This window comes from Homarus americanus, unplaced genomic scaffold (genome assembly GCF_018991925.1).
Source record: "Homarus americanus isolate GMGI-L3 unplaced genomic scaffold, GMGI_Hamer_2.0 scaffold52806, whole genome shotgun sequence".
Taxonomy (NCBI): Eukaryota; Metazoa; Arthropoda; class Malacostraca; order Decapoda; family Nephropidae; genus Homarus; species Homarus americanus.
The window spans coordinates 6,077,961-6,096,598 of NW_024720773.1; the positions used below are offsets into that span (position 1 = coordinate 6,077,961).

General features: G+C 38.9%; 1 protein-coding gene across 2 annotated transcripts; it reads left to right on the forward strand.

Moving 5' to 3' along the window:
• The first annotated feature begins 523 nt into the window (after window positions 1-523).
• On the forward strand, window positions 524-12,124 carry LOC121860938 (galactokinase-like). 2 transcript variants are annotated; one of them, XM_042358330.1, is made up of 9 exons: window positions 524-801; window positions 1,816-1,979; window positions 4,752-4,941; window positions 6,378-6,507; window positions 8,613-8,738; window positions 9,503-9,684; window positions 10,302-10,452; window positions 10,851-10,971; window positions 11,198-12,124. In XM_042358330.1, the coding sequence occupies exons 2-9, from the start codon at window positions 1,818-1,820 to the stop codon at window positions 11,309-11,311; spliced, it is 1,176 nt and encodes a 391-aa protein (XP_042214264.1). In that variant the 5' UTR covers window positions 524-801; window positions 1,816-1,817; the 3' UTR covers window positions 11,312-12,124. The 2 variants fall into 2 exon arrangements, with proteins under 2 accessions (XP_042214264.1, XP_042214265.1); XM_042358331.1 differs by lacking the exon at window positions 524-801 and adding an exon at window positions 1,406-1,424.
• The last annotated feature ends 6,514 nt before the right edge of the window (window positions 12,125-18,638 follow it).

The window sequence follows — 18,638 nt, forward strand, 5'->3', positions numbered from 1 at the left end:
TTGTGCTAGGGAGGGAGGAGGTGTTGAACTAGGAAGGAGGGAGGTGTTGAGCTAGGGAAGGAGGAGGGAGGAGGTGTTGAGCTAGGGAGGAAAGGAGGAGGTGTTGAACTAGGGATGGAGGAGAGTGCTGGCTAGGAGGAGGGAGGTGTTGAGCTAGGGAGGAAAGGAGAGTGTTGAACTAGGGAAGGAGAAAGTTTGAGCAAGGAGGGAGGAGGTGTGAGCTGGAGGAGGGAGGTGTTGAGCTACAGAGGAAGGAGGGAGGTGTTGAATTAGGGAAGGAGGAGGAGCAGGGAAGGAGGAAAGTTTTGAGCAAGGGAGGGAGGAGGTGTTTGAGCAAGGGAGGGAGGGAGGTGTTGAGCAAGGGAGGGAGGGAGGAGTTGAGCTAGGGAAGGAGGAAAGTTTTGAGCAAGGGAGGTAGGGCGATGCTGAGCTAGGGAGGGAGGGAGGTAGGGAGGGGTGCGTTTACCTAGGGTCTTATCAGACACTTACGATTTTTTTTTCTCTTAAGTGATTACACGTGATGATAAACCCATGAAGGGGAGGAGATGGCGCAGCTGCTAGGACAATTTAATTATGTGTTGATACGGCAAAATAAGACATCACAATGGCCAATAAGATAATGGATATTTAATCTAAAAAAAAATATATATGTAATATTATATTTGTACGTCTGGCTAGCCCACAGTGTTGATAGTGTTGTCAGCTGAGGAGGGCGTTGAGGCCACTGATAAACTTTCTCACAATGGTTTTGTCAGCGTGGCACTAATCTATACAAGTTCATATTACTTATCTCATCCTGCAGTAAGTATTGTGTGTCTCACTTTATATTTTACAGACTAAGTTCCCTAAGTTTCACTGAATACCAGTGTACATGTATAGAGTCATGGCTGTGTACCTGCACCGTCTTCTATGACAATGTACCTGCATTGTCCATATAGTATTCTTAATGAACCAATTATATAACGATTGTACTGTACTGAATATCTAGCTATTTCCAACACTTCACCTGGGCTCGGTCCTACTAATTACCCAAATGTACCCAAATGTAGCCGCAATGAAGTCAAATAATGGTCCTACATGAATAAATCGGACTGCCAATCACTTCTCGACTAGTATTTGGTGTCAGAAAGTAAAAAAAAATTGGAAAACTTAATTTAATCTGAGTTGTGTTAGGTTAGGTTAGGTTAGGTTAGGTTAGGTACATGCACTCGATCTATTAACTCAGATTAAATTAAGTTTACCAATTTTTTTTTACTTTCTGACACCAAATACCAGTCGAGAAGTGATTGGCAGTCCGATTTATTCATGTAGGACCATTATTTGACTTCATTGCGGCTACATTTGGGTAATTAGTCGGACCCACTGGGCTGGCACAGAATGGTCTGATGAAATTATTTCCAAATTTATCCATTTTTGGTTTTAAGGTAAGGAACACACCTAGCATGTACTGAATATGAAGTGTCCTATTAATACAAACGTATTTGCTAAGAACCAAGTTGTACTCCACAATATTAGAAAATTCAAATCTAGAATTATAACTTTACCTTATCAGTTGTCTCTTCAGGAGAGATATTGTACAATTATCAAAAGGTTCTACCATGTCAAAATTATTGATGTTGTACAATTATATCTTTAAAATAAAATTAAATAAAATTTTAGATTCAATATTACTGAGACCACAGAGTAAGTAGTACAGTATACATGTACTGTACTGTACTGTATTGTGCTTGGCACTGTTAGTTTAAGCTTAAGGGTACATCTTATATCTATGGAAAAGGAATGACGTTTTACTACAATAATGTATGTGTGTTTCAGAAATGGCCTCTAAGATACCTGAAGTATCATCACTGGTGTGCGAAGCTCAGTTGGCCTTTAAGGCAACATATGGAGGTAATGCGGACACAGCAGTCTCAGCACCAGGGCGGGTCAATATTATTGGAGAACACACCGACTACAATGATGGATTTGTTTTTCCTATGGTCAGTACCTGTTACCTTATCCTCTTGTTGTATCTACAGTATCTGTGTATGATCTTTACTCGTCACCTCCCTGTGTGTGTGAGGTAAAGTACTTGTATGAGGTAAATTTGTTTGTGGCAGTTCTCTGGAAGGTACAGTACTTCTAGATGAGGTTAATCAAAAGATACAGCTTCTTTTACCCCTAAAATTAACCACTCTAATGTTAACCTAACCTAATCCAAAGAAGGGGACAAAGAATAATGAGTACAGTATTGGAAGACGATTACTGCATAGGTAGTACAGTATATGGAAACAAAGGGATATGACAGTGTTTCTCAAACTGGGGGCCATAGCCCCCAAGGGGGTCACGGCCCCCAAGGGGGTCACCGCAAGATTTTAGGGGGCACCATGGCAGGCTAGTGTAAGTAGTATATGTTTGGAGAAAATGTGGAAACTCTGATTCAACTTTTTTTTTTGTTACTTTGCCTTGTTAGAGGAGAAACCTTTTTTTTTTTTTTTTTTTTGGTCATTGTGTGTAATCATAATACCCATAAGGTACGGTTTTGTTATTTACACAGTATGGTGCAGCAACTAGTTTTTCATTTCCAACGGATTCGCTCAGATTGCACGATTCTAGTTTCTGTTCAAACGAATTCCTTGATCTCAGGAACGATTCTGCTACCAGAGACCTCTATAAAGAAAACTCTCTGACTGTATTCTGGTGCTCAATGTATCAGTCATATCCAAAAGTTAGTGAGATCGCACTTCGAGTCCTCTTGCCATATTCTACTATGTACTTATTTATGTGAATCTGGTTTCTCCACCTTTCTTCAAATAGATAACAAAAGCCGAAACCGATTACATGTGGACCCAGACATGATATGTGCTTTATCAGTGACTCAACCTTGAATCAGTCGACTGACTGAAAGGAAACAATGTCATCCATCCCATTGAACTGTAACAAAATATGCATTCTGTTTGATGATTGAAAACCTTAAAATAAAGGAAGAGTACCAAAACAGTTTATTTTCATCATTATTTGTGAGGGGCTTGGGAGAGAACTGAAGGGGGGCCACGAGGATGTTGAGAGTTCCTCATGGGGGGAATGAAGTGAAAAAGTTTGAGAAACACTGAATTAAGACAAACTTTAGAAATGTCCAACACACTACAGTATACATAATATATAACATCAAGTATGTCGTCTCAGATGAAATAAAATAGTGAATAAGTCATGTTTACCAATACTTTAGAGGAATCTCCTCATCTAAATGTTTTGGGATGACTTCTTAAAGAGATCTAACGCTGATACTGATTGTTGAGCTCAACCTTAGGTGATATCCATCCCTTGGCCACATCAGTTCTTGTTACCACATTGTTTAGTGTAAAGAAACTCCTGTGTATCATGGAGGAGTTGATGGAGCTGAGTAACACATGGAAGTAGCAGATGGAGAGGAAGAACACCAACACCAGTGTGAATTTAATTAGTCTCAAAGTCATGCCTCGCCTTTATTCTATTCTTTTTTCTAATTTTATTTTACTTCGTGGTGAGCTCATTTTTGTTGTCTTGTTAAACACTAGGCCACTGGAATATCTCCCTTAAAGTTTTAAGTTTTAACATATCATTGGCTCTCAACTTTTATTTCACATTACCAACATATTCTTATAATAAAGGCAACATGAAAATATTTGCTTCTTGTATTGTTAATGCCTTGCTAATGTCAATCAATATTTATGCATTGAAACATAACTCCCCACATATCACAGTTGTGGAGGTTAACAATACAGTGATATCCCCGTTAGCCGGAACAATTGGTGCAGAGCACTTCCGAGAATGAGAGATCTCCGGGTAACGAGACGACTCTCAAAGCGGGAAAAAATCCCTCATCCCCGGAATTTTCCGGGTAACGGAAAAATTTTCTCTGAATTTCCGGAAAATGCACCTGAGTTTCATCTCTCAAACCCGGAAAAAACTCCCCCATCCCTAGAATTTTCAGGGTATTGGGAAAAATTTCTCGGAATTTTCTGGAAAATGTTCCCCTTGGAAAATTGTTCCCAAAGCCAGAATTTTTAAGAAAAATTACGGCTTTGGGAATGATTTTCCGAGAAAATTTCAATTCCGGTTATCGGAGAGTTCCGGGTTTAAGGGATTCCGGCTAACGGAGATATAACTGTAATACTTTAATAAAGAACAGTTCTGAATGGTCTTAAGAACAGTTCTCTTAAGATGATCTACTGTACTGTGTTTACCAACCCATATACTGTATAGTATTTGAAATTTTTGACAGAATAACAAAATTAACCTCAAATTATTTCAGAGGATTGTATCATGATTTAAGTATACTACTGTAGTTATTTTCATTAAGGTGTGTACAATACAGTACAGCATTCTAAGTAGACTGTACTGTACAGTACAGAGCTCTAAGTAGACTGTACAGTAGTTACAGAGCTCTAAGTAGACTTTACAGTACAGCAATGCCATGAGTCACCTTGTTTCAGTATTTAGTATTTCCTTACAAGTGTACTGTATTATGAAGTGGAGTTGTAACACTATCCAGAATATCCATAAGTGCAGTAATAAATTAGTTTATCTTGTAAATTCTCTTCCACATGTGACAGTTCTTCTCTTACAGTCTCTTCCACTTGTGACAGTTTTTCTCTTAGTCACTTCCACATGTGGCAGTTCTTCTTTTACATTCTCTTCCACATGTGGCGGTTCTTCTTTTACAGTCTCTTCCACATGTGGCAGTTCTTCTCTTACAGTCTCTTCCACTTGTGACAGTTCTTCTCTTACAGGCTCTTCCACTTGTGACAGTTATAATTGGGCGGAAGACACAGTCAGGGTTGTGCCGTATACAGACCCTCTCAGAGTTTGCAGATAAACCTCTACAAGTGGCATTCAAGACTCCCTCTTCATCAGCTCCTCTCACACGTGGCGCTCCCAACTGGGCAAACTACATTAAAGGAGTCGTTGCCAATTTTCCAGGTAATGCAGTCATAATAATAGCTGGTCTTTTACTTCTCAAAAGCGTCAGCTCTTCTAAATAATTCACTAGTGTTCGAAACACTACAAATTTAAAGACTTGAGAATAAAAAGAAATAATGTACTACAATAAAAGATCACAAAAAATTTCAGTTCGACCTCTGTTTGACTTCTAATAAATTATCCCAAATCAACCATTTTTAAAAATAAGAATTGAAAAAATAATAACGATAACGAAATAAATAAAAATAAGAAAAAACAGTAATACACAGAAAAATATTAATTGTCTCTTATTTCAATAATTCCTCAGTAAGTTTAGTTCGAAGTTCGCCCCACCCCGCCCCCCCCTGGCATATTTCTGTGTACAATACACCACTGCTTTTATCATTCATATACCTTTAAGTTGTAATATTTCCTAAACCCTGTAACTCCCCATCACCATACCCTGTTTAGGATCATAAGCTTTCAGAAGAGAAAGGTCTTAAGTTGTTTCTTAAAAGCCTCCACAGAAGTCAGCTGCTTCATGGATGCAGGCAACCCATTGTACAATCTGGGTGTTGTATTGTATAGGAAAAGGATTGAGAAGCAAAAGAACATTCCTGTACTGCTCTAGGTTAATAGCGACCAGAAAAAAGCAACTGATAATGAAATCACTTATAAAGGGGAATTAATTCCAATAAGAATTAATAGGAATAGGGTCTAATCGGGACCACCACATTGTAAGTGACACTCAAAAAGTTTAATTTGTTATCATGTAACATTTATTTATATATACCTTAGAAACATTTGTTTAACATTTTATTACACAATATTTTATGAAATTATTTAACTTTACAATTTATTTAATGTACTTAAAGTTGTTTGGGGTCAATGTGTTAATGGAGTACAAGCTACCTAACCACACACTTGCATACTCATTTCAATGAAAGTGGTTCATTGAGACAAGCTCACCACTTTTCTTACAACATGAAACTTCTAATTTCCTGTCCATCCCATTGCTACTATACCACCTTGTTTTGGTTTGGAACTGATGAATATAAAAATAGTCCACCAAAGACACAACAAAGTTGATAATTATACTTCTTGGAGCACTTGAAAATAATGCCTGTGGACATAGATGATTGGTACTGGGCATGAATAGTACAGGTGAAAAGGATGACCTTTAAGATAATGGAAAGTGGGCGAGAATTTCAATCGCTCAAATACTTAAGCTCCCAAAGATGGACGAATTTCAGCCTTAGAACTCTCTTGGCTGTGAGGACTTTTTACGTGTAGGTCCACAATTATTTGACCACTTACGTGCAAAACCACTTACAATGAAGACACTTATAACGAGGATCCCCTGTGTGTATATATACTGTATATAGGGGGTAACTGTCATAGGTGTTTTGTGTGTGCAGTGTGGCCTTACTCACCCTTAATACTAACCTCCCCTTCAGGAGATGTTAGTGGTTTTGATGCTGTAGTGACATCATCAGTGCCTCTTGGTGGTGGACTGTCTAGTAGTGCTTCACTCGAAGTAGCCACTTACACTTTCCTTGAAAGTATTACTGGGACAAAAGCCACAAGGTACAGTATGCATAATTATGTACACTTATCACGAATTTACATCACCCATTGAATTCTTCCACAGACTTACAGATCTCCAAGAATTTTTTCTATTCATCAGTTCACCCCCAAGTTGTGTAAATTAACAGTCAACAAAAAGATTGAGGGGTAAGAGTCATTAGAACTGGTTAGCTTTTCAGAGGTTAAGATGTGTGACAGCAAAACCCACCAGTTATTTTGACTGTCATGAAATAAGTCTGGTAGTTACAGAAATTATTGATTGAAAGAATAAAGACAGATATTAGAATTAAAATACATATATAGAAAGTACAATGACCTGGTAAGTGAAAGTTGTCACTACCAAGAGTTTGAATCCCAGGTTTTGACTAAGGTTGTTGAAGAACACTTGTGAGATAAGTTTAAAAAAAATATATATATATATTGTACTACATTAAAATGTTCCCTAAAGTATAGCAAGAAATGGTAACATCAATCTCTTCAGTTCAGTAATTACCATTTTAGGAACTGGCCACTGAAGATACATTGGCTTAATGCTACAGTCATGGGGATTATGTTAATATACAGTGTATACCATGCATGTATGTATGTAAGCATGTGAGAGTGTCTTAATGAAGGGGGCTGAGTTCTTGGTTCTACATTAGATAGGTTTAATGTATATTTTATGAAACGTACAGTAGTTTAGTAAAGTACAGGAGATTTAAAACCATGATGATGAAGTACAGTAATCAAATGTAATGCTCATAAAACAATACAGTATCATTTACCACTTATATATATATATATATATATATATATATATATATATATATATATATATATATATATATACTATATATATATATATATATATATATACCACATATATATCTCTCTCTCTCTCTCTCTCTCTCTCTCTCTCTCTCTCTCTCTCTCTCTCTCTCTCTCTCTCTCTCTCTCTCTCTCTCTCTCTCTCTCTCTCTCTCTCTCTCTCTCTCTCTCTCTCTCTCCTCTCTCTCTCTCTCTCTCTCTCTCTCTCTCTCTCTCTCTCTCTCTCTCTCTCTCTCTCTCTCTCTCTCTCTCTCTCTCTCTCTCTCTCTCTCTCTCTCTCTCTCTCTCTCTCTCTCTCTCTCTCTCTCTCTCTCTCTCTCTCTCTCTCTCTCTCTCTCTCTCTCTCTCTCTCTCTCTCTCTCTCTCTCTCTCTCTCTCTCTCTCTCTCTCTCTCTCTCTCTCTCTCTCTCTCTCTCTCTCTCTCTCTCTCTCTCTCTCTCTCTCTCTCTCTCTCTCTCTCTCTCTCTCTCTCTCTCTCTCTCTCTCTCTCTCTCTCTCTCTCTCTCTCTCTCTCTCTCTCTCTCTCTCTCTCTCTCTCTCTCTCTCTCTCTCTCTCTCTCTCTCTCTCTCTCTCTCTCTCTCTCTCTCTCTCTCTCTCTCTCTCTCTCTCTCTCTCTCTCTCTCTCTCTCTCTCTCTCTCTCTCTCTCTCTCTCTCTCTCTCTCTCTCTCTCTCTCTCTCTCTCTCTCTCTCTCTCTCTCTCTCTCTCTCTCTCTCTCTCTCTCTCTCTCTCTCTCTCTCTCTCTCTCTCTCTCTCTCTCTCTCTCTCTCTCTCTCTCTCTCTCTCTCTCTCTCTCTCTCTCTCTCTCTCTCTCTCTCTCTCTCTCTCTCTCTCTCTCTCTCTCTCTCTCTCTCTCTCTCTCTCTCTCTCTCTCTCTCTCTCTCTCTCTCTCTCTCTCTCTCTCTCTCTCTCTCTCTCTCTCTCTCTCTCTCTCTCTCTCTCTCTCTCTCTCTCTCTCTCTCTCTCTCTCTCTCTCTCTCTCCTCTCTCTCTCTCTCTCTCTCTCTCTCTCTCTCTCTCTCTCTCTCTCTCTCTCTCTCTCTCTCTCTCTCTCTCTCTCTCTCTCTCTCTCTCTCTCTCTCTCTCTCTCTCTCTCTCTCTCTCTCTCTCTCTCTCTCTCCTGCCTCTCCTCTCTCTCTCTCTCTCTCTCTCTCCTCTCTCTCTCTCTAAACCAATATACTATCTGATATAATCATACTTTAATAGAATGCCCACAAAGTAAATAAGATGGATTTAATTTAAAAAAATTTACGTTTTTAAACATTTTGAAATTTGTTTTTAAATGTGGTAATATTTCAGTTTGAGGGAGAAAGCTCTGGCATGTCAAAAAGCCGAGCATGAGTTTGCCAACATGCCGTGTGGGATCATGGACCAGTTTATCTCCACCATGGGAAAGCGAGGAAATGCACTGCTTATTGACTGCCGGTAAATATGTAAATACAGTACCTGCACTATGTAAAGTCACAATCAAAAGTTTCTTTATCCACACTGGCTGGAGGGAAGGCAAAGCTAAGTTTGATGAGAGGCCAGGCAAATGGATATACTACAATTGTTCATTAGTTTAGTGATGAGGCACAATGACGATGGGCATCACACACAGCACCTCAACACAGTCACTCGGGCAAAACACATGAGCACTTTATGAAATATTCAAAACATTGACATATGGTATTTTGGAATGGCTCTAATTATTTTATGAATATTAACATATAACAACAGGACAAAACATAGTGTATGGCCATTCACCTGACATTTTTCAACCTTGGCTTTGTTCATCCCTCCAGCCAGGGGGATAAAGGCACTTTGGATTGTGACAGCACTAACTATATACTGTAGGTATATGGTGAATCAGTGTGAACTTGTATGACGATTTTACTGAATATTATCAATCTATCTACCTATTATGGTAATAAAAGGATTGAAATATGAAAAAAAGGATGATCATACCTGTAGCATTGAAATTAAGGGTAAATTCATTAGAATGTACTGCAAGAGGAGAATTAGTTATATGTGTGATAGGGATTACTGTATATTCTATTCTCACTCAAATTTACACGCTGAGTCAACTTGGAACGAAATCTATGAATTTAGAAATACAGTACTGTACAGTAATTTAACCCTTAATCAAGCAATTATGAGAAGAAGGATGCAAGGTATTTTAATTTACTGTATGTGTCCATTCTTGACAGATCACTGGAGTCAACCTTAGTGCCTCTGACTGATCCCTCTATTGCCTTTGTCATCACCAATTCAAATGTTCGTCACACTCTCTCCGGAACGGAATATCCCACACGTCGTCGACAGTGTCAGGAAGCTGCCACTGTCATGGGAAAAAAGTGTTTACGTGATGCAACGCTTCAAGATTTAGAGAGTAAGCAAACATTGCCATTTTCTGTTCAGGATTTTTTTTCTATTGCCAGGTAAATTATGCTGTAGTCTATCATAATTAAGTCTAACTACCAGGTATGTACAGTAATATAATAATATATACTGTGGACTGTGTATAGTATAGTACTGTGCTGTGCTGTGCTGTGCTGTGCAGGGTACATGTACAGTATTTATTAATGTTTATGTAGAAAACAAGGGATTACCAGTAAGGAGTTGAAACATATGTATTGTAAATAATTAAACATCGGGGACAGTACAGTACAGTAGCTATGGGAGATGAATACAAACTGAGGTAGAGATTATCTAAGGTTGACTACAATATAATGTAGTTATAATGTAGTATGTAACTGAACAGTTTTAACAACCAACCTAGACCTCATTTGAAATGGAGAGTTAGGCCAGCAGCAAGATGAAAATGTGCAGTACGGTGTTTCCCCTCCCCACACTAATACTCCAAGGCTGATCTACCTTCTTTATTTATCTAAACTGGCAAAAAAATTATACTTTTCATTATCATACCAGTTGAAGACTTTATAATATAATTTACCGTATTATTAGTTGATTAAGGAAATTGTAATACAGTAGTTTAGTATGTTTCAGAGCACAGGTCATCTCTAAGTGAGGAAGTGTACAAAAGAGCTCAACATGCCATCTCTGAGATTCAGCGCACTGAGGAGGCCGTCTCTGTACTGAGGAACTCAGATTATACACTGTTTGGTAAAATGATGACTGAATCCCATAATTCCCTCAAGTGAGTGTATTATGTTGTAAATACAGTACTGTATACTGTAATGAGTTTCACCTGAAAGATTCTGAACTTTTGTAAATTATTACAGTGCTGTTTTTCCTTCAAGTCATGATGTATTACTGTATTATTATCTTTTGCCTTACTTAGTTAAAAGTTAACATTATCAGGCCAGAGTATCTTAAATTTATAGTGAAAAAAAATAAAATTAAGGAACATTGATTGTTGATCACAGAATTCAGCCTCTTCATGTATGGTTGTTGATCACAGAATTCAGCCTCTGCATGTTCAAGATGATAACAAATAATTTTTATTCTTCAGTGTGTTAGGAACATGAAATTTATGACCATATTCTTGTTCTCTTTAGAAATTGTACAGTACTGGCACAGTATAATAATTTACAGGGATGACTATGAAGTGTCCTGCTCTGAACTTGATGAGCTGGTGGCAGGTGCCTTGGAAGTGCCAGGTGTGTTTGGGTCAAGAATGACTGGTGGAGGCTTTGGTGGCTGTACTGTAACACTGGTAGGTGGATGAGAAAGTATTTTTAGGATTATTACATCTGGTAATATTACAGAAGACATATTTGTACTGTTTTAGTAATAAAATGAGAAACACTGGCAGATTTTTTTTTTCTCTATGGAATACGTATTAAATTTAATATTAATGACACATTGTCTTCAGTACAGTGTTAGGGTACGTCATATAAACCCAAAACTTAATCAGACTAATATAAAAAGTTTGTTTTCAGGTGAAACAAGAATGTGTTGACAGCCTCATCTCACACACACTAGAGAAGTACAGCGGTAAACCCACTTTCTATGTTTGTCTGCCCTCTGAAGGGACTCAGCAATTAGCTATCTAATATATAAATTTGCCACAATTACACTAAGTTACTTAAATTCTCAGTACAATGATTAAAACTAGTTGGTGCCATAATGACTAGGCTCTTGGATATTCAACATGTCTTCAGAGTTCTGTAATCATACGAGACCCCTCCCCTGATCTGCCCAGTCTTATATAATAGGTGTAAGCCTGTTTCAGTACACTGTATATTGGTTAACACATCCATGAATAACTTTATATACGATGTTATCTACTCTATGATGACTTTTGCTGGATTTCTGGTGAGATTATTAAACTGAATAAGCTATGTTTTTAAGAAAGTGATATCTTTGGCCAAATCTCTTTAGTCTCAATGTTAAAAATTTAATATGTACTGTGTTTATGAAGTTTGAAATACTTGAGTCAGTCTAAAGGACATAAATACAGTAATATGTTGATGTTCATAAAGTGAATTTATTCATAAGACAAAGGTGTCAGGAAAGTCTCGCTAAGATGTTAACTGTACTAAACAAATTTGCTTAAAACACTGTAATTTGCATTTTATTGTGAAACCTTTATATATAAAGTTATTCATACTATAGATTATTTAATCCTCTGTCACTTGTTACCTTATTAGTGGTTCAAGCAGAACTTTTGAATCTTGTAGAAATGTTAAATTGGTACAGTAAATAGGTTAGGGACTGAAGGCCCAGTTTGTAAGGGGTTGTTTGGAACCTGAAAGCTAATAGAAACAAAGTACAAGCACTACACTGTGATTATAGGGGTTAGTTTCTAAACCCCTTAAACAAACAATTTTTGCTCGAATTTAGCCTACAATAAAAATATGCACATACCTGTGACTTTCATTGCCATATACAGTAGTACTCTGATTTACGCGGTCAATTGAACCCACGGGGTACCACGGAAAGTGAAAACCGCGTAAAGTGAACAACAGAACATTTGGGATTAATTCCAATAAAGACTGGCCCGACCCCCAAACTCCACTTTTTCCGACACAATACCTATGTTGTAGTAAAAATAACATCTTAATTTTATGATGGTATGCACACACAATTAATATTTAAGAGAAATACAGTCGCCAGGTTAATGTCCATTCAAATAATGGACTCAAATCCACCCCCCCCCTCTTCCCAGCTCACTAGCTACTACCTCTCTGAGAAATGTTTGGGTGAAAACACTCGATTTTAACGTTTAGTAATAAATAATACCTCAGACTAAAGTTAGGATAATATAAATGACATTTCTGGATTCCTTGCAGGTCAGGGAATATTTTGCACAAAAGATAAAATATTTGCTTTGTGTAAACCAAATTATTACATTAGATCTAAAATTTGTATGTCTAATGCAAAATCCATGATGTTTATATTCAAAATGATCATCTTATTGTAAGAATTCCAGCAATGTAAATTATATTCTGGCCGGGTAATTTGTATGAATTTTATGAGCTAAAACAAATATCTTCAGTAAATAAACAAAGAAATATTCTTCAAGGACACTATCTGTCAATCAAAGTACCCCACCTGCCTCCCCCCCTCCTCACACTCAGCCAGCTGGGTTGGTGGGTCCCAACCCTCCCCTCCACCCCCCACCTTCCCTCCCTACCAGAGAAATGATTGGGTGAAAACACTAGATTTTAACATTTAGTAATAAATAATACCTCAGACTAAAGTTAGGATAATATAATTGACATTTCTGGATTCCTTGCAGGTCAGGGAATATTTTGAATGTAAACTTCATATATTTTGCACAAATGATAAAATATTTGCTTTGTGTATACCAAATTATTACATTAGATCTAAAATTTGTATGTCTAATACAAAATCCATGATGTTTATATTCAAAATGATCATCATATTGTAAGAATTCCAGCAATGTAAATTATATTTTGGCCGGGTAATTTGTATGAATTTTATGAGCTAAATAAAAAATAAAAAAAATTATACTTCACCGTGTATATGAGTAGATGCACCGCGGAAAGTGAAAGTTTGGTTCTGGCAAGGTACCGCGTAAATGAGAAATCGCGGAAAGTGAAACCGTGTAAAGCGGGGTAATACTGTACTGGTAGTTACTAAATAAAACATTGTGTTTATCAGCAGATTCCCTTAAACGCTGCTTCATTTTACCTTCCAACTAAAAAAAAGAAGGTAATTATAACAAACCATAAATGTAAATTAATTTCTATCTCTAGTCATGCCACACCTGTATATTACCAGTCAAAATATTATCAATAAACTTACCGGTGCTTATCCTCATTGCCACAGCTTGGACCTGAAAATATTTTGGTTCTGTCACATCCCTTTGGTTAACACTGAGTGCTGTATGCCTTCACTAGTCACTACTGAATACCATACAACAGTTGAGTCATAATTCAGTATAATGTAGTCTGAAATTTATTACCAGTACAGTACAGTATTCAATCATGTCACTCCTTCAGAACTTCACTGCTGTTCTAAGTTATTCCCTTACGCTTGTATAGCTTTGGAACAAAATTAAATTATTTACTCCTCCAGAGCTTCAAAACAAGATTGAATCCTTCCGTCAATCTTTTGTAACTTCAGGGGCGCATCCAGAGGGGGTTTCCTGGTTGCTCGGAACATCTGTGTGAGGCTATAGGTGTGAAACCTTCCATGCCCAGACAACACGTCAGCTGATGGACCAGCTGAATACTACAAGAGAACGGTCACCATTCCACTCCCTGACCATCTCCTGACAGAGCTGGAGATGAGGTTTACCCCCTGCACCAAAAGGCCTTCCAAGGACTTAGCATCACCCCGTCCATCTTAGTAACTCTGACAGTAGCAGATGGCAGCAGAAGAATACAAGAGCTGGTTGACCTCTACTGGGAGGACCTGCCATCCCCTGGTAGCATCAAGAGTGAAGTACACACCTGGCGTGTCAGGTGGGAGAAAAAAGCCAAAGAACAGGGTCTCACCAATCTTCCAACAACGTACACTGGCCTCTACTCTCTCTCAGACACAAGGTTCCTCGTTCCCCAATATGAGGTCCCTGCTCATTATTATGTACTATCATGCACCAAAGTCGTGTCCACTACCCAGCCACAGTGAGGGTTCGAATTGCCTTGAGTCTGAAGTTTCGAAACAGCTGGGGCAAATGCTATGGTCGGCCAACAGATGTCGCCCGCTGTAGTGTGTGGGGGGGGGGTGGAATAGAGGAGGTGGGGGTTAGTCTAGTAACAGGCTGTGTGTAGGTGGAGCATAACATCGTGAATTCCGCAATCACTGATAACAATAAGAATGTCATGAAGATAGTTAATATTATTAAGCATGGTGAGAGATGTGTAACGGGTAAATAAAAGCACTACAATGACCATATCTCTGCCGTTCATGGCTACGGCGGTGCGAATGATGGGCACACCAGTGATTAATTCTCCGTGACTACCATTACTGGTAGTCACGGAGAATACACAAGTTGTTACCAAGGTTGGCGCCACCCACACCAGGGGAAGGAGGTGATGTCGAACACTGAAACATGCGGTCCTACTCGTTGTCCAACAATTGAAGTCACAGTAATTTGTCGCATAGCCCATATGTCATATATACTGGGTGTCCATGGTGACATCAAATATTTGTAGAGGTGGAAGTAATGGGTTGAAAATGTTCTACACATAAGCATTTTGGTTTTACTTTAGGCGTGGGGTGAGTTATAAAAATTACATAGGGCAAAATTTTCCCTGTTATATTTATTTTCTTACCAATGCAGCCATACTATATTGCTGTTGTAATCATAATTGGATTACATAAGGCCTATTAATAGTGTGAAAACCAGTTACAAGATACTGAAATGTTCCTAGCATTGCATTCTCATCCAGGTTCCAACTCAGCAGCCTAGCCTCCCCCCCGCCTCTACCCACCCAACAAAACCTTAATTTGAGCATCGTGGGTTACCACACCTGAACACTACTAATCGACTACTTATTCTCTCCCCACTCCCCCTCCACCATCCCCCTCCCTCTTCCTCCTCTTCCATCATCCTCCCCAAGACTACAAATCAATCGAACATCCCATCACATTACCTTCTGCATTCTAACCCCTCCCCCTATTCTCCCATGGCAATGATTTGGACTACTGTAATGAACACTCACAGAACTGACATGGCTCTCTATGTATTTTAGGTTAAAACCTTTACAACAAAGGTCAATCGTTACTTGAACCGGATTAAGATATGTGGAAAAAAAAAAAGCAACTCCCATAGCCACCCCTACCAACCTAAAATCATAACCACCATGTCTCTATCTCCATCCGTTTCCCTCTATCTATAATAAAAGTGTAACCCTACTCAGAAAAAAATAATGAATGGTCCTCCAAACAAATTAAGATGGGGTGCCCCACCCAAATAGGGATGGGCCCTCCATTTCCTTTCCTTCTTTTCTCCATCCTTTCCTCCTCCCATCGCCCAGCCACCTACCCAATGCCATACAGTGGACAGAAAGGCCACACACTTTCTCTCTCTCATCCTAAAGTCTGTTCCGTTTAACCCACATTCTTTCCACTACTAAACCTTCTTCCCCTTTCTATATTTACTCGGTGTCGGTATCTACTTTCTCGACTCCGCCATTTGTAATAGTTTGCCTTGATAATTTGTAAATCCACCTCACATTCGTAAATGAAAAAAATCCATATGAATAAGTTTTATACTCAGAATCATATTCTTTCACCTCTACAAATATCTGCTGTAATTAGTGGGACTCCCTATTATAATTATATGACCAGTTGTTATATATGGGCTCTTAGTTAACTTCACCATAAAATATGGTGTTTGATGTCTATATCGTTTGGTGGTCGCATATTCGCCGTTATACTCGGTTATTGCAACGTGGGTTGGTATTTTGAATGGAATTCGAACGACTCAATGAACATGAAAAACGTTTTATTGAACCCTAACTGTGATTATATATAACTGGGATGAACATGTAACTGAAAATTGTCAAAAAAAATATAAAGTAGTGGAAAACCATATATTTTGATTATCGGAGGGCTAACTATATAAACAATTAATATTTGTTGGCGATTAAAAGTCCTGGGAAAATGAACCAACAAGTCAATAAGCTAAAATGATCAAATCAGTTTATCCTTGGTCATCATCAACATTCCTCTCAACATCACGAAACTATTCTAGATAGTCTAAGAATGGGCATACTCTGATTAGCGGACAGCCAACTCGTGTATTCCCTAATGGGCCCATCTTATGCTCCAACTGCGAACACAAACAGCAGTCAACATATTCTCATTGAATGCCCTGTTATAATAGATTATCATTACAATGTGCTTCACAATATTCTAATATATGAATATTTTGTAGAGACCCCAAAAATTTCCCTAAGTTTCAGTTTCTCTTTTTTGAAATACTGTAATCTCTATAAATATACAGTAACACTAAATTAAAACACAAATATATGTTAACTAATCCCCTGGCCAGCCCTAGGAGGGCCAAATGGGTGTCAGTGGTCTGGTTAAACTAAAAAATGATGATGATGATTATCAGCGAATGTTCACTCTGATGGAGGTTTGGGGGTTGGGAAGATCCATTTGCAATTCACTATGAATACATAGGAGGAAGGGTTCTTGGTAGTTGATCCAAAAATATACCAAAACGTTATGTCAGAGTAATAATACTTATAGGTGTTACTAATACCATTAATTTACTCTAGTATATAAAAGCCTGCATCAGTTACCACAACATAATATTACTCTGCCATTTCAGATATGACTGGAAGGACAAATTCGTCAGCAGTGGTGGTTGCTGAAACCCAGCCAAATCATCAAGATGAGCCAGAACCTGTGCAACGACATTGATCTCTCAGTGGGGCACAAAACGATTAGGAGGTGGATCCGCGTTGGAAGGAAGAAGCTCAGTGAGCGATACCTCCAAAGCAGGAGCCCACGGTAACACCGAGGATGGACCCGTGATCGCTGGCGGCTTGCGCCAGCAATCTGCAACTATCAGTAGAACATACACAAGAAATCTAGACCTCAACTGCCATCACCGACAGAACACACGACTTCCATGAAGCGGGATCCGACTGCCCATATTCCAGCAAAAAGAATTGCCTAACACCTACTCTGAGATCGACTACACTTTGTATTGAACACACCTTCCCACATAGAGAAGAAACTGGAGAACCATTAAATTACCATTAAACAATTGTCGATGCGAAGCAAGGCAGTGCTGGCGGCCTTCAACATCGCAGCAATTGGTAGAGATCAGTGTCTCTGGGGTGGATGTCGAAGGCCATAGGCCAAGGTGAACTGGTCAAGACAATGGCCGTTCACTGTTGAGCATTAACATCCTGGAGCAAATTAATTCCTATAGCAGTTCCAGCCCCCACCAATATCAAGCTGGTTGAAATGACAACAGTCCCATTCATACACCAACATAGCCTGAAGGACTACACCTCCAGGATCACCCCTACAAATTGAAGATCATCGACTACCAACACTAGGATGTGATAATCCGATTAACAACATTTGGGCCACGATGAAACGTGATTGGGATATTGAAGCAGCGAACCTGTACACAATAACAAAAATTCAGCTTTGGAGTATCGTTGACGACAATGAATGTGCCAAACTGAACAAACCTCCCTATCGCCTTGATAGGTCCTGAATGCAATGGATGGATGGACCAATACTAAGATGTGTGTGAATGGATGTATTGACTACGGTTTTAGTATTGTTTATAAATACAATTAATATATATTAACTCACCCAGTGTTATCTTAAATCCAATGTCATAATGATGTCTCACAAACTATAACATGAAAATTCACAAAAAAGTAACAGCCACAATTATGTATTATTGGTATACAATGATCTATATTGACCTTACGTGGAATGTTGTCTTATAACACAATATAATTACATAGTTACAATTCCTACTGTGGGTTCAAGATTGTTTGGTTCACACTCAGGATGGGATGGAGAAAGGAAACTCACAATGTGCTCTCTATATACATGTTGTATTGGATGTACAATGCAGCTTGGTGCTGGGAAGGCAGCATGGTTACAAGCGTGATGTAGAGAGAGCTGGTTGGTGAGGACGCTCAGAGAAGGACAGCTTGTGGGTCGCCATGCTCGCCAGCGGGAGAGAGGACCGCCAGGCAGGCGGAGGAGGAGGAGGTGTTGCTGGCTGCGGCTGTAGGTAGAAAGAGAGACAGATCACCACGAGGTCAGGTCTTAAATAGCGGGGGTAGGCGTGGCTTAGCAGTTGACCCCCGCTCCGTGGTGTATGGCGGCGCTGGTTGACCTAGACCACGAGGCATACACTGGGGAATTGGTGGGGTCGGCTAGGCAGCGACAAACAGCGTTTGTAGGGGAGAATTCCACTAC

Coding starts and splice junctions, on each gene's coding strand:
- LOC121860938 (XM_042358330.1), top strand. CDS start 1,818: ATGGCCTCTAAGATACCTGAAGTATCATCACTGGTGTGCGAAGCTCAG. Junction 10,453..10,850: donor GAATCCCATAATTCCCTCAA/GTGAGTGTATTA, acceptor AATAATTTACAG/GGATGACTATGAAGTGTCCT. Junction 10,972..11,197: donor GTGGCTGTACTGTAACACTG/GTAGGTGGATGA, acceptor GTTTGTTTTCAG/GTGAAACAAGAATGTGTTGA.